Raw genomic sequence first — 14,790 nt, 5'->3', positions numbered from 1 at the left:
GCCCATGGGCTATTTTACTGGTGGGGAAGAGAGGGCGGTAGTGAGCTCACCACCGCCCTCTCTTCCCCGCCAGTAAAATAACACGTGGGCTGGCAGCAGAAGCGGGCCCTTGCATGGGCCCTTTAAATAGCTGAGGTGGGGCTCGGGGCTGCTTCTCCAGGGTGACTAGGCCCTAGGCAGGCGACCTCCCCCCCACCAGCGCCCCCCAGCCGCCATGCTCAGCTCGCCCCCACCCGCTGCTGCGGCGCTCCGCTTGCTCACCCCCGCCGCCTCACTCTGGTCCTCCGCTGCCGCCGTGGCACTCCCCCCCCCCCCCCGTGACTGCTACTGGCTCCCCTGCTGTTTTAATGGCAGGGAAGGGAGGGCTGTGGCCAGCTCACCACCGCCCTCTCTTCCCCACCAGTAAAATAATGCTGGGGCGGCAGCAGAAGCAGGCCCTGTGCCAGTTAAAGGGCCTGCGGATCAGCTTTTTCGCGAGCCCCTAACTCGCGCTGGGCTGGGACTGCATCTGCTTGCCACTAAAACAGCGTGCGGGCAGCAGAAGGGGACCCCAGCCCCTTCAAGTTAAGGCAAGGTCCCCTGTGCAAGCACCAGTCGTTTCCGACTCTGGGGTGACGTTGCTTTCACAACGTTTTCACGGCAGACTTTTTGCGGGGTGCTTTGCCATTGCTTTCCCCAGTCATCTACACTTTTCCGCCAGCAAGCTGGGAACTCATTTTACCGACCTGGGAAGGATGGAAGGCTGAGTCAACCTTGGGCCGGCTACCTGAACCCAGCTTCTGCCGAAATCGAACTCAGGTTGTGAGCAGAGTTCAGACCACAGTACCGCTGCTTTACCACTCTGTGCCACGGGTCGCTTTCTCAAGTTAAAGGGCCCGTGAAAAAACTGATCTGCGGGCCCTTAAACTCAGACCTGAGGCTGGGACTGTTTATGCCCCCCTGCCCCACAAGTGACCTCTCCAATGCCCTGGAGCCATGGCAGAGGCCTCGGGGACTTGTTGGGGCCCCAGAGTCAAGAGGGCCTCTTCCAGAAGTCGGGGGAGGTATGCTCCCCCAGGCTCCCTGATAGCTTCGGGCCTGCCGAGATCGGCCTTTCATCTTTAATAAAGTTTTGTTCCGATCAGTTTAAATATAATCTCATCCCACCGCCCTCGTTCTTCGTTGACTTCCTAAAGTAGTGCGTATCTAAAAATCGCAATCTAATTTTTGAATTTGCACTTGTACAGCTCCCCTTTTCCTTTCAGTCAGTCTTATTTTTGTTTAAAATCAAGGCGCATCAAATACCCCATATAACATAAAATAAATATTATATGGGGGGGGGGGATTAAAATCTGGATCGACACGGATCCTGATGGATTTTTTTCACCCCGTCCCTTAATTTCACGCTGTCACGTTTATATTTGTGTGAACTCTCTTAACTGGGGGAGGGTAACTATTTGGTGTTTTATTTCGGTCAAGGAAGCTTTCCTGCAGAGGGGCGCGGAGGCAGATAAATCAGACCCACAAATTGGCCAAATTCGTGCTTTTAAAAATAAAATAATCTCGTGATTTCGGAAGTCGGCCGCTTGTTTTTTTCCCCCGCTGCATATCAGACACTCACGGAAATAAATCTCAGTTGGACATTCCTATCCCCGCCCGCGTATCCGGGACACCGCCTCCGTGTATCCAAGGCAGCAGTTCCCGCAGAAATATTTCGGGAAGATCTCAGCCCGGGGAAATAATCCCCGTCTCCACCCAATGGCCCCGGGCAGCTGCGCTTGCGGGAGTGACCCATTCTGAACGACTTGGAGAGAAGCCTGATTGTTTTTAATGAACCTCAAGAGGCGGAGCTGGGAAGAAGAAAGAGGTTTGAAAATCCCGCGCTGCGAAATGATTGGATGAAAAAAATGACCTCGCTCCTCCTCGAGCTCTGATTTACGATACAAATCCCTTTAAATTGTTAGCCATTCTAGAGGGATAGTTTTAGTTTTTAAATGGTAAAATATCACTATATAACATCTCATGTAACCAGGGCTTGCTTTTTGTTTTTTTAGAAAAAGTCCAGCAGGAACTCATATGCCTATTAGGCCACACCCCTTAATGTCACCTTTGTTTCACACGGGGAATTTTTTCTTGGTAGGAAAAGCCCAGCAGGAACTCATATGCCTATTAGGCCACACCCCCTGATGTCACCATTGTTTCATACAGGGATTTTTTTCTTGGTAGAAAAAGCTCAGCAGGAACTCATTTGGATATTAGGCCACACCCCCTGACGCCAAATGAGCTGTAACTGCATTCCTGTGTGTTCCTGCTCTAGCTATCTATCTCCTATCTGACAATAGTTTTGACTCTGGAGAGCTTATATTCTGAATATGTTATTGGTCTCTAAGGTGCTACTGAATTACAGGCCCAAAGGCTTGTGGTGGGGGTTAGGGTTGCCGGCTCCAGTCTGGGAAATTCCTGGAGATTTGGGGATGGAGCCTGGGAAGGACAGGGACCTCAGTGGGGCACAATGCCATCAAGGCTACCCTGCAAAGCAGCAATTTTCTCCCAGGGAATTTATCTGTGTATAGTCTGGAGATGGGCTGTAATTCTAAAGGATCCCCAGGTCCTGCCTGGAGGCTGGCACCCCTAACTGAACTCAAATCAATATGTGGACTTACTTTCTCTGTTCCACAAAACTCTTCCTCAGGAAAGATATTGCAATGATTTTAAGGAACCAAACACATGCAATAGAAGCTTTGGAATAAGGTATTGCTGTAACGTGCCATTGATTTACAGGCTTCTGAATGGGGTGGCTGTGAAAGTATCATGGTTAGAGAAGTGCTCAGACTTCTGCTCTGTTTTAAAAATGCATCGCTTGGTTTTTGGGACACAGCCTTGTAGGATAGTTGTGAAAATAAAATGGAGACCTAAAACACACCCCTCTGAGACAAATTTCGCACTAGACCTTTAATCCTGGTTTACTCCTGTCCCCAAACTGACATTCTACACCAGAATCAGAAAAAGTAACTCTATGATTCTCTTATTTTAATGTAGAATGTCAGCTTGAGGACAGGGCTAAACCAGGATTAAAAGTCTAGTGCGAAATAGGTCTGATCCAACAAAATTAAGTATACTGCTTTGGGCTTCTCTTGTATGCTTCTGTTGCTCCCCTGGGTGTTTTAAAGGGAGGGCACCATAAAGCGAACAACATGCAGATCGTTTCAGAGGGTAGCACTTCTTGCTCCACAGTTGGAATAGTTATATTAGAGGCCAATACGCTATGTTGGGAGAGGGCTGCCACCACTTCTGGATCTATCGCACTTTAGTACTAACTGCCTAAGTAGGATCTGTACATGTTGAGAAAGGAAATATTATATGCTTGAAGTAACACCATTGCAATTTATCTGATTGTTTCAGTTTATTGTTTATGTGTATTTTATGTTGTTAGCCGCCTTGAATCTGCATAAAATAGGCAGGATATAAATATAACGTAAATAATAAATAAATGGTTTTCAGTGTATAACTTTTCAGGGCCCTGCCCAGGTTGGCCTAGCCCACCCTCATCAGATCTCTTGTTACGCAAAATAGGCCTTGGTTGGCTTGGTACTTGGATGGGAGACCACCAAGGAAGTCCAGGGTCAGGATGCAGACACAGGTTATGGCAAAACCACCTCTGAACCTCTCTCGCCTTGAAAACCTCATGGGGTGGCCAGACTTCAGCTGTGACCCAATGGCAGCTTAGAATAATAGGATCATAGAGCTGGAAGGGACCTCCAGGGTCTTCTAGTCCAACCCCTGCACAATGCAGGAAACTCACAAATACCTCCCCCTAAATTCACAGGATCTTCATTGCTGTCAGATGGTCATCTAAAAACGTAGTCCCCTGTGCAAGCACCAGCTGTTTCCAATTTTGGGGTGACGTTGCATCATATGGCCATCTAGCCTCTGTTTAAACACCTCCAAGGAAAAAGTCCACCACCTCCCGAGGAAGCCCGTTCCACTGAGGAACTGCTCTAATGGTCCGGAAGTTCTTCCTAGTGTTGAGCGGAAACTCTTTTGTTTAATTTCAACTACCGGTAATTGGTTCTGGTCCTACCTTCTGGGGCCACAGAAAACAATTCCACACCATCCTCTAGATGACAGCCCTTCAAGTATTTGAAGATTTTTTAAAAAAAATAGTTTTCAAGAATCAAAGTTTCCTTTTCCAGACACAAGTAGGAATAGTGATCTCTGAACCTCTATCCCCCAATGAAAGGAAGGAGGAATCTTGCAAAAGAATGCTTGTAAAAGATACAAAGACCCAGGTGCATAAAGTAACCTAATAAAATGCATCCAGGTGAGTAGCTGTATTGGTCTAAAGCAACAGAACAAAGTCAGAGTCCAGTGGCACCTTTAGAACCTTGAATAAAACTTAATTGGCCTTAAAGGTGACACTGGATTCTAACTTTGTTCTTATAAAATGCAGTGTCTGGAAACTTTATGGAGCAACAGAAGCATACAGAAAGAGCCCAAAGCAGTATACCTAATCTTGCTGGAGCAGATTAGTAGTCCATCTAGCTCACACAGTGACCAACCAGCTGTCCAGGAGAACCGGTTAAACAGCACATAGAGACCCTCGATATGTTACCTCCTACTGAATATCAAAGATTTACTGCCTCTGGATAGGGAGGTTCCTTTTCAATCGCACCCTCTGGTAACCATACTTTCCTGCAATCTATCTAATGCCCCTCAAGGGATCATCAGTCATTCTGAACTGGTTCCCAGTAGGGGCTGCCTTGGAAAATACCTGGAGACTTTAGGGGTGGATCCAGGAGAGGGCAGGGTTTGGGGGAGAGAGGGGCATCAGCATTGCAAAGTATGCGAGTCCACCCTTCCAAGCAGCCATTTTCTCCAGGGGAGCTGACCTCTGCCAGCTGGAAATATGAGAGATCTCCAGGCCCTACCTGGAGGCTGGCAACCGTAGCTCCCAGTATACGGATTTTTCGATACTAACAAGGATTTTCTCCGAGCACAGCCAGAGCTGCTCGATTTGCTTCGCACCACCATATGGAACAGCAAATTGTTTCTAGGAAATGCAAAAGTATAGAAAAACCAAGACATTTCCCGGATATTAACCATCTGGTCAATTTCTTGCCAGCAAAAATAAAGGAAACATTAAGACTGATTCTTGAAAAGTTAATATGGCTTTTTCAAGGGTGTCTGGAACAAAAGCAATCAGAGAAAACACTTTTTAAGCAGAGTCGCAGCTCTTTAGGTGAGATTGTGGGTGGCTCTGAAAAGAGCCTTTGGGTTCAAGAGAAGGAGGAGCTTCCTATTGGGGTTAAAAAGGATTTTATTTGCCTTTAGCCTTGTGGCTCTCGGTCTTCTTGGGCAGCAGGACGGCCTGGATGTTGGGCAGGACGCCTCCCTGGGCGATGGTGACTTTGCCCAGGAGTTTGTTGAGCTCCTCGTCGTTGCGGATGGCCAGCTGCAAGTGGCGCGGGATGATGCGGGTCTTCTTGTTGTCCCGAGCCGCGTTGCCGGCCAACTCGAGGATCTCCGCCGTCAGGTACTCCAGCACTGCCGCCAGATAGACTGGCGCCCCGGCGCCGACCCGCTCGGCGTAGTTGCCTTTGCGCAGCAGCCGGTGGACGCGGCCGACGGGGAACTGGAGACCGGCTCTGGAAGAGCGAGTCTTAGCCTTCGCCCGCGCTTTCCCCCCTTGCTTGCCGCGTCCAGACATGACGGCGCCACCAACTCCTCAACGCAACCTTGCCCAGCAACAGGAAAAAAAACCAAAACCGCGAATGATTACTAAGCGCCGAATCGGGGGCTTTTTATGCTAGCTGAGAAAGGGCACTTTTGATTGGCTGCAACGGGCGTTAGGTCTTTTGCAGCCAATGACCAAACGGGGTTCTGAGCGCCACCAACCCAAGGAGAAGATTTTGCAGCCGTCCAATAGAGACTGGAGTGCCCGAGCGCCCTTCATTTGCATGTGCGCGCGCCGCGGCGTGGACGTCAGAAGGCGGGGGACCCAATCAAATGTCGAGAGCTCAGGCGCCCTCATTTGCATAAAGGGGCTTTAAATAGCGGCACGGCGGAGTCGCTCTTCAGTCGCGCTGAGGTTGGGAGTGGTTTGGAAGCTGCTGGAGGCCTTTGCTTGTCTTTGTGATTCGAAGCGTTTCCTGCAGGATGCCTGAACCGGCTAAGTCTGCGCCTGCCGCCAAGAAAGGCTCCAAGAAAGCCGTAACCAAGACCCAGAAGAAGGGCGACAAGAAGCGCCGCAAGAGCAGGAAGGAGAGCTACTCCATCTACGTCTACAAGGTCCTCAAGCAGGTCCACCCGGACACCGGCATCTCCTCCAAGGCCATGGGTATCATGAACTCCTTTGTCAACGACATCTTCGAGCGCATCGCCGGCGAGGCTTCCCGCCTGGCCCACTACAACAAGCGCTCCACCATCACCTCCCGCGAGATCCAGACGGCCGTGCGTCTCCTGCTCCCCGGGGAGCTGGCCAAGCACGCCGTCTCCGAGGGCACCAAGGCCGTCACCAAGTACACCAGCTCCAAGTAAGCGGACTGTCGCTTCGCGAGGAGGTGGAGAAAAAAAGCAAAAAAAAAAAAAAAACCCGCAAAGGCTCTTTTCAGAGCCGCCCACTTTTTCATAAAAGGCTGCAGTGACTCTGATCTCGATGCTTTATGAATAAACTTACAGCACTACATGCGGGGGTTTCGTCAAGGGACGTTCCTTTAGCCTGGTGTTGGGGCTTTTCTGAATAAATCTTTAAAACTCAATGCGATTTTTCAAGTTTTTCCCCGCTCTGCTGTCCTCTTAGGAAATAAGGGTCTTTTCACTGTTAAAAGAGGATGTGTGTTCACTTGATTGCATTATGGCCTACCTTTACTTGCAATAGAAGGCAAGATTGAGAGTTATATCCTCCCACCTCCGCCCATTGGAGCTAATAGCCGGGGGAAACAGCAATGTAGTACAGGACAATCTCATGCAGAATTGCTCCAGTCTCAGTCTATTGAAACCAGTAGGCTTAACTGGAGTAATTCTGCATATGGGACTGCACTGATGAAAAAGAGCTCTGAAGTGTTAACTAGTATCGTTTTCACTGCAGGTTCCTTCTACTATGTTTCGGAGTAGGCAGCACGATAGGACTGCTTGCGGCTTTTTATTTTTAAAAGACCAGTCTGTACCTGTTGCCTTTCTTTGAATTGGTGCATATTTTGCTACAAACAGCGCATATCGAAGCTGGGGGAATGTACTGTATTGTTTCCATTCCAGTACTGAACCAGACCAAAGTTTAAGTCCAGTGTCATCTTTAAGGCCAACAAAGTTTTATTCCTGGTACGAGCTTTCACGTGCAAGGACTCTTCAGATACATGTATCTGAAGAAGTGTGCATGCACTCGAAAGCTCATACCCAGAATTAAACTTTGTTGGTCTTAAAGGTGCCACTGGGTTCAAACTTTCTGCTGCCGCTTCAGGCCAATACAGCTACCCACCTAAATCTAACACTGGATTATTAATATCCTAGGTATATTATGCAGCAATCATAAGCACATGGTCTGTATTAACTGTTCCTGGGAACATTTTTTTAAAAAGTGTTATGAAATCAAGAATGGGGGTGGGGAGAGAGAAAGAATGGGTATTTTGGGAGCGGAAGAACAGAAGTATTTGGGAAGAGAGAAAAGTACAAGGGTCTTTGCTGGGGGAGTATCAAGAGTTCAAATGAGAAATGATATGAAGCTTTGGAAATACCAGATTTGTGTGTGTACATTTCTGAGAAGTGACACAGTGGATGGCATATTTGCCCAGGACTTTTAACTTCATCTGGAAGTTATGTCTGGAGTCTCGCATGGATGTGACTGCGTTGTTCACTTCTGGGTACAAAATTCTGTTTTACATAGCTCAAAAGCAGAGAAAGATGCTGTAAACAGTGCCAAAATTCTAAAATTGAGTTCAAACTGAATCCTCCATTTCTGGATTAGTATTCATTAAAATCACATCATATCTGGTTCTCTGAAAGATCCACAACCTCTTCCATTTTATTCTGACAACACCCCAGTAAAGTAGGCCTGGCTGTATTGCTCTACTCCACTCACTGAGATTTGGAATTAAACAGGGATTTAAATCTAAGCCTTGGCAAAATCCAGCACACTATTAACTACCCTTCACCGTTTCTGCAAGCTTTGCTGTTTATGAAAATAAAATACTTGAGCCCACTCCCTGGAATAGAGTTGCCAATCCTTAGGTGGGGTAAACTAGAAAGAAAACGCTGTGAAATTAACAAACTTTGAAACAAATGCACATGAATACTTTATATAGCCAATTCATTGGAACTGATCAAAAACAATTATCAAACAGAAATCAAAGTGGCTCAACGGAGCTCAAAGTTCAGCTATTATTTCTCTAGTTCCAAAGAGACACTTTCAATGCTGTGATGATTGGTAATATGTCTGCTGAGCACTCCATTATACCCTATGGAGACTAGGAATTGATCTGTGGGTATCTGGGGCTCTGGGCAGGCTGTTTATTGAGGTAGAGGCACTAAATTTTAAGCATAACATTTGGTGCCTGACCTAAAAAATCCCCCCAAACCTCCCAAGTTTTAAAAAGATTGGACCAGGGGGTCCAATTTTATGAGCCCCCAAAGAAGGTGCCCTTATCCTCCATTATTTCCAAAAGCATTTAAAATAAATGCAGTCCCTTTAAATGTGATGGTCAGAACTCCCTTTGGAGTTTAATCCTGTTTGCCACTGTCTTGCTCCTGGCTCCAACCCCAAAGTCCCCAAATATAATAATTTTTTATTTATACCCTGCCCTCCCCACCTGCCCTGAGCCTGCTTCGGCGGGGTATAAATAATAACTTATTATTATTATATTTCCTGAGTCAAACCTGGTAACCCTGCCCTGGAACCAAGGTCTGTACGAGTAGGTACTTGAAGTAAGGAATGAAGAACAGCAAAGTACCCTTCTGATTGTGAAACTCCTGGTTGTTTGCCATTGAAAAGAACAGATTTCAACTATGCAAAGGAAGACCGTCTTGAGGGGTAGTTTTGCATATGCGCATGCCAGTTTTCACAGAGCAAGACTTTTTGTTTTCTTCCAGAGTTTATTTAATAGTTGCAACACTTCGATGCAAGATAATAAATACTGGCATTCATATACCTTTCTTAAAAAGGATCTTCCCCCTCCCCCCGCCCTTCATGACATGGTTGTGTAACTGCCCTACTGGTGTTGAGACCTTTGTGGCTCGACAGCTTAATAATTACACAGAATTTAGTCAAAATACTTTAAACAGCATGGCATTCTAAACCTTGGAGCTGAGTACAGTGAACACACAAAACTGTTTTATATGGAATCAGACAATCCGTTCATCAAGGTCAGTATTGTCAAAGGTTTTCCTGGTCTCAAGCTGATGTCTAAGAAACCAAAAGGTTCATTTCCACAATCATAAGGGCCAAATAATATCCATTACATATGCACAACATAAATATTATAAAATAGTCCAAAATACATGTATTTCTTACAAATTAGCTTTTAAAATAGATATGAGCCCAATAGTAGGCTCCAGGGGTCATTTTGAAAAAAAAAATTGGTGGGGGAGCTCATTAGCATAACTCATTAGCATATGCCGCCCCAGACAAGCCAAAAGCAATGCAATGCAAGAAAGGAGAGCCCTGGGCCAGCGAGGCCTGCTTGGGCTGGCTAGAGATCCAGCCAACCCAAGCAGGCCTTGTTTACCTGGGGCTCTCCTTCACCATTCTCCCCCAGTCAAAAGGCCAACAAACCACCCGAAATCACATAAGAAGAGGAGAAAGGGTGGTGCAGGCTTCTCCAGGGTTTAATGAGGGCTGCTGGGGGCATGGCAAAGCCCCTGGTGGCTGGCTGGCTGCCTGCTCTCCTAATCAAGGGATTGTTATGCAGCTGCACCTACTATTCAGTGGAGGAGGAGGAGACGGGCGTCAGAAAGGTTCAGGAGCCAAGCTCTTGCTGAATTCAAGGCCTGGTAGGCTCAGAGCAGGACAAAACCACACATAGCTATCAATGGGGCTTTTTTTTTTTTTTTGTATAACACCCCCTGACATCACCATTGTTTCATACAGGGCTTTTGTGTGGGAAAAAACCAGCAGGAATTCTTTTGCCTATTAGGTCACACCCCCTGACACCAAGCCAGCCGGAACTGTGTTCTTGTGTGTTCCTGCTCAAAAAAAGCCCTGTCTATCAAGCAGAAAACATATGCAACCCAGACCCTACACGTTTTGGCCAATTTGGCCTTCCTCAGTGGTCAGACATATATATTTCACATTTGTTCCAGGCAGTATAATGAATACTGGGGAAAGCAACCATCAAAAATGATTTTATAAGAAATCTCAGTGACTCAAGGCAGGGGTATGATACCGGGGCCTCATTTTTAAATACCTTCTGCCCGGGTCATGTACTTGTGTCTTCAGTTATGTGTCTTTCTTGCTTGGTTCAAGGAAAGTGTATTCTACATGTCATTTGGAGCCAATTGCCAGTGAGAGATAAAGACACATAATTGAAGACCAGGCAGAAGATATTTGAAAATGAGGCCCCTGTATTATATCCCTGTCTCGAGTCACTGAGATTTCTTATAACATCATTTTTTGATTGCTCCTTTCCCCAATATTTATTGTGTTGGAGCTAATGTGAAATATATGTGTTTTTGAGGTGACTATTGAGCCTGTATCTGTTTTTATCTATTTTGTAAGAAAGACATGTATGTTGCTATATTTGATAATATTTTTGCTGTACATTTTATTGGTATTACTGGATCCTCACATTGTGGTAATTAACCTTTTGGAGAGCCAGTTTGGTGTAGTGGTTAAGTGCATGGAGAAATGGGTTTGATTTGCCACTCCTCCACTTGCAGCTGCTGGAATGGCCTTGGGTCAGCAATAGCTCTTGCAGAGTTGACCTTGAAAGGGCAGTTTCTGGGAGAGCTCTCACAGCCCTACCCTCCCTCACAGGGTGTCTGTTGGTGGGGAAGAAGATAAAGGAGATTGTAAGCCGATCCGAGATTCAGAGTGGAGGGCGGGATATAAATCCAATATCTTCTTAATTCAGATTGTTTGGGTTCTGCTTTTCTTCCCCTCTTCTTGTTCCCGGTTTCTCAAGATAAGGTCTTTCACAACACCTCCTGCCTGGTCCTTTTTAACTGGAGATGCCAGAGATTGAATTTGGGACTTTTTGCATGCCAAGCAGAGGCTTTTCCACAGCCACAACCCTCCCCAATGTGCTCATTCATCATCTTTAAGAAGCAAGTTCAAGAGAAAGTTTTCCTAGTTAAGATACAATTGTTCTTTTGCTACAATTATTCATTGTTCCTTTGTAAAAAAAGAAAAGAAAAATAAAAGAACAGCATGGCTAAGTAGGAAATCAGCAGAGAGGGAGGGGAGGAGGGAAAAGACCAGGCAGTTTTTGCAGCATTTTGTATGTACTTTATTACATGGTTGCAAGCTCAAAAGTGGTAATCTTTTTTTTTTTTAAATACAATTTTGGGGAAAAGATTAAAATCAACTGGCCCCCTGGCTTAAGTCCAGGGACCGATAACCCCATGGTACAAAGCTTTTGCTGAATTGTTGGGGAACTTCTAGCCCAGAGGTGGCCAAACTTGCTTAATGTGAGAGCCATGTAAAATAAACATCAGATGTTTGAGAGCTGCATGACATGAACATCAGATGTTTGAGAGCTGCTTTCCTTAATGTAAAGAGCCACATAGAATAAACATCAGATGTCTGAGGAAGGAAGGGAGGGAGGACAGGAAGGTAATACTTCAATCTAGAACAAAGCAGGAGTCAAGTTGTACCTTTAAGACCAACCAATTTTTATTTAGAACATAAGCTTTCGTGTGCTGTTAAGCACACTTCATCAGACGAGGAATCCAGCACAGTGAGCAAAACCATACATAGCTGGTAGGCAGTGGCCCAGAATGCAACATGGTACATTCTGGGCCACTGCCTACCAGCTATGTATGGCTCTGCTCAGCTATGTATGGCTTTGCTCACTGTGCTGGATTCCTTGTCTGATGAAGTGTGCTTAACAGCACATGAAAGCTTACGTTCTAAATAAAAATTGGTTGGTTATAAAGGTGCAACTTGACTCCTGCTTTGTTCAACTGCTTCAGACCAACACAGCTGCCCTCTTGGATCTAGCTTCAATCTATATAAACTAGGTAACCAAGAGACTTTAAAAAAAAGGCCTACTAAGATAAACGTTAATGGGTTGCAATGTGAAATTTACAAAACTTTATTGCATTATAAATAATTTATACTGGAGAAATTACATTAAAACCAAATGTGTTTCAGCCACATGGGTCCCCCCCATTCTTCTTTTTTCCAGGTTTAAAGCATAGATAAGAGGTTTTGAATATTTATTTTATGGCGTGTGTATAGTAAACAAGGCAACACAACATATGCAGTTCTCATCAACCCATTAAAAGCGGGGGATTGGGGGGCTACGCTTTTTAAAGAAGGAACCAAAAGTCTGTTAAACTTGTAGCCCATCCTTATTTCCAGTGAGCTTTCTTGGGTTTGAATAAACGAGTCATCTGGTAAACTTTATAAAACGTAACGTATGATTTTGATAGGGGTCGTGAAGCTCTTGAATTCCCCCCCAAAAAGCCTTCCCACCCCAAATCAAGGAAAACTAAATCAATAAGACGCAAAAACAAAGCAAAACCCAGCAGGCATTCATCAAATGGGCGGTAAACCAAAGGCTTCGGGCTTGAAATCTGCCATGGACTGGAGCACCAGGGTCGCTCCCTTGGCGAGATCTTTGTTCAAGTTTTCGTCCGGGACCATGACTACTTGCATGCCAGCGTTCAGCGCCGCTTGGACCCCATTGGGCGCATCTTCAAAGACAAGGCACTTTTCTGGCCGGGCTGGTGGGTTGAATCTCTGGGCGCAGACTAAGAAGACGTCTGGCTGGGGCTTGCCGGCTTTCACTTCGGGGTCGTCCCCCAAGACGATGTGATGGAACAGGCGAAAGAAGTCTTGGTGGCGAACGGTTTTCATGTCGAAGCTGGCTCGGGAAGAGCTGGTGGCCACCGCGATGGGGACCTGGTGTCTGTGCAGGTGCCGGACGAGTCTGTCCACCCCCGGCATCAAGGCGGCGGTGGGGAACAGCTTCTCTTGCTGGATTTTGCTCTCGTGCAAGAGTTCTTCCTTGGTGATAGGGAGATCCAGAGCCTCCCGGATAATCTCTGCTCCCTCCAGGGCTTTCGTGCCCATGGCTAAGGATTTCACATCCCAGGTGTAAGTCTTGCCGAAGCGCTGGCAGATCTCTTGGTAAGCGATCGTGTAAAGCCGTTCTGTGTCCAATAGCAGCCCGTCCATGTCGAAGATCAGGTGAGTGACGGCTTGGAAAGGCGGAGGGCTACAGGAAGGCGAAGCCATTGCACTACCCTAAGCCACTTCCCAAGAACAGAAGGGTAGTTCCTCGGCCACAGCTCTTCGTCACCCCACAAAGAAGAAAAACCCCAATATAGACGTTACCGGAACAGGAAGTTCAATATTTTTCATTTAGTGTGGTGCAGAATAACAGCAGTTCCAAGCGCCCAAACATTGCAAGATTCAAAGGTCACCTTTCTACGCAGGCTCAAGGAGAAAAGGAAAAGGCGCCAAAGTGTTGCGTTTGAAACGCTGATAGCTGATTGGTCTTTTTGAAACACCTCCGTCGTGGATTGGTTGAATCGCTGAACCTGCTCGCTTTGGCGCAAAACCAGCTGTTTCCGCTGCCTGACTGCTCAGTCTTCACTCTGGTCGGACCTCAAGCAATATAAACTTGGGTTGCCGGCGTCTGAAACCACTTCGGTGCGGTTGAGAGAGTCTTTGTTGAAGATGTCTGGCCGTGGCAAAGGAGGGAAGGGTCTTGGTAAAGGTGGCGCCAAGCGCCATCGTAAAGTTCTCCGAGATAACATCCAGGGGATTACCAAGCCGGCTATCCGTCGTTTGGCTCGGCGCGGGGGTGTGAAGCGTATCTCCGGGCTGATTTACGAGGAGACTCGCGGCGTGCTGAAAGTTTTCCTGGAGAACGTCATCCGGGATGCTGTGACCTACACCGAGCATGCCAAGAGGAAGACCGTGACTGCCATGGATGTGGTCTACGCTCTGAAGCGCCAGGGCCGTACTTTGTACGGTTTCGGTGGCTAAATTAAAAACCTACAAAGCGCAAAGCTTCAACATCTAAAAGGCCCTTTTAAGGGCCACCCACCTTCTCAATAAAAGAGCTGTATTTCTTTATAAATTTGTTCGGATGTAAAGCAGTCCACTGATTGGAAGACATGAGCGGTGACTCATAAAAGCTTAAAACGCTTACCGTGAATTTTAAGTCTTTAAAATGCTACAGGATTTTTCCTCTTTACTACTACAGAAAGTCATGCATAGCTGCCTTTCTTGATTGTAGTGATTTGCTAGCAAAGTCAGCTAAATTTGTGGTCCTTTGCAGGCACAGCTAAATGTTCGTTTCTCTTTAATTTCGAATAAATGATTTAGCCTTGGGTTGGCGATCAGTGCATTTAACAAACCAAATTCCAAAAACGCCTAGAAGATAACGCATTCCAGGACAAAGAAATTAATTTCCCTGCTTGGTATTTAGTTGCTTAACGTTTCTCCTAGTAGCCTTTGTCCTTGAGTCTTTTGTTTGCCTGTCTCTGATCTGATTGGTTACAGCCAGTGAAGTCACACAAAAGGGAAACCGAAGATAGATTCAGGCGGGTAGCTGTGTTGGGCTGATGCAACATTATAAAATTTGAGTCCAGTGGCGCCTTTAAGATCAACAAAGTTTTATTTGAGGTATTAGCTTTTGTGTGCATGCA

At 46.3% G+C, this 14,790-nt stretch overlaps 4 protein-coding genes across 4 annotated transcripts; 2 read left to right on the top strand and 2 right to left on the bottom strand.

Moving 5' to 3' along the window:
* Positions 1–5,230: 5,230 nt before the first annotated feature.
* Positions 5,231–5,795, bottom strand: LOC132581986 (histone H2A type 2-C-like). The gene has a single exon (XM_060253500.1). It carries the CDS (start codon positions 5,684–5,686, stop codon positions 5,297–5,299), a length of 390 nt encoding a protein of 129 aa, XP_060109483.1. The 5' UTR covers positions 5,687–5,795; the 3' UTR covers positions 5,231–5,296.
* Positions 5,796–6,018: 223 nt separating this feature from the next.
* Positions 6,019–6,597, top strand: LOC132581104 (histone H2B 5-like). The gene has a single exon (XM_060252163.1). It carries the CDS (start codon positions 6,136–6,138, stop codon positions 6,514–6,516), a length of 381 nt encoding a protein of 126 aa, XP_060108146.1. The 5' UTR covers positions 6,019–6,135; the 3' UTR covers positions 6,517–6,597.
* A 5,600-nt stretch (positions 6,598–12,197) lies between these two features.
* LOC132581007 (pseudouridine-5'-phosphatase-like) lies at positions 12,198–13,369 on the bottom strand. Its single transcript, XM_060252024.1, has one exon. The coding sequence runs from the start codon at positions 13,367–13,369 to the stop codon at positions 12,668–12,670; it is 702 nt and encodes a 233-aa protein (XP_060108007.1). The 3' UTR covers positions 12,198–12,667.
* Positions 13,370–13,813: 444 nt separating this feature from the next.
* Positions 13,814–14,182, top strand: LOC132581008 (histone H4). The gene has a single exon (XM_060252025.1). It carries the CDS (start codon positions 13,814–13,816, stop codon positions 14,123–14,125), a length of 312 nt encoding a protein of 103 aa, XP_060108008.1. The 3' UTR covers positions 14,126–14,182.
* Positions 14,183–14,790: the final 608 nt, after the last annotated feature.

Source organism: Heteronotia binoei, chromosome 13 (assembly GCF_032191835.1).
Source record: "Heteronotia binoei isolate CCM8104 ecotype False Entrance Well chromosome 13, APGP_CSIRO_Hbin_v1, whole genome shotgun sequence".
In the NCBI taxonomy this organism is placed as follows: Eukaryota; Metazoa; Chordata; class Lepidosauria; order Squamata; family Gekkonidae; genus Heteronotia; species Heteronotia binoei.
This window is presented reverse-complemented; position numbering and strand designations above follow the sequence as displayed.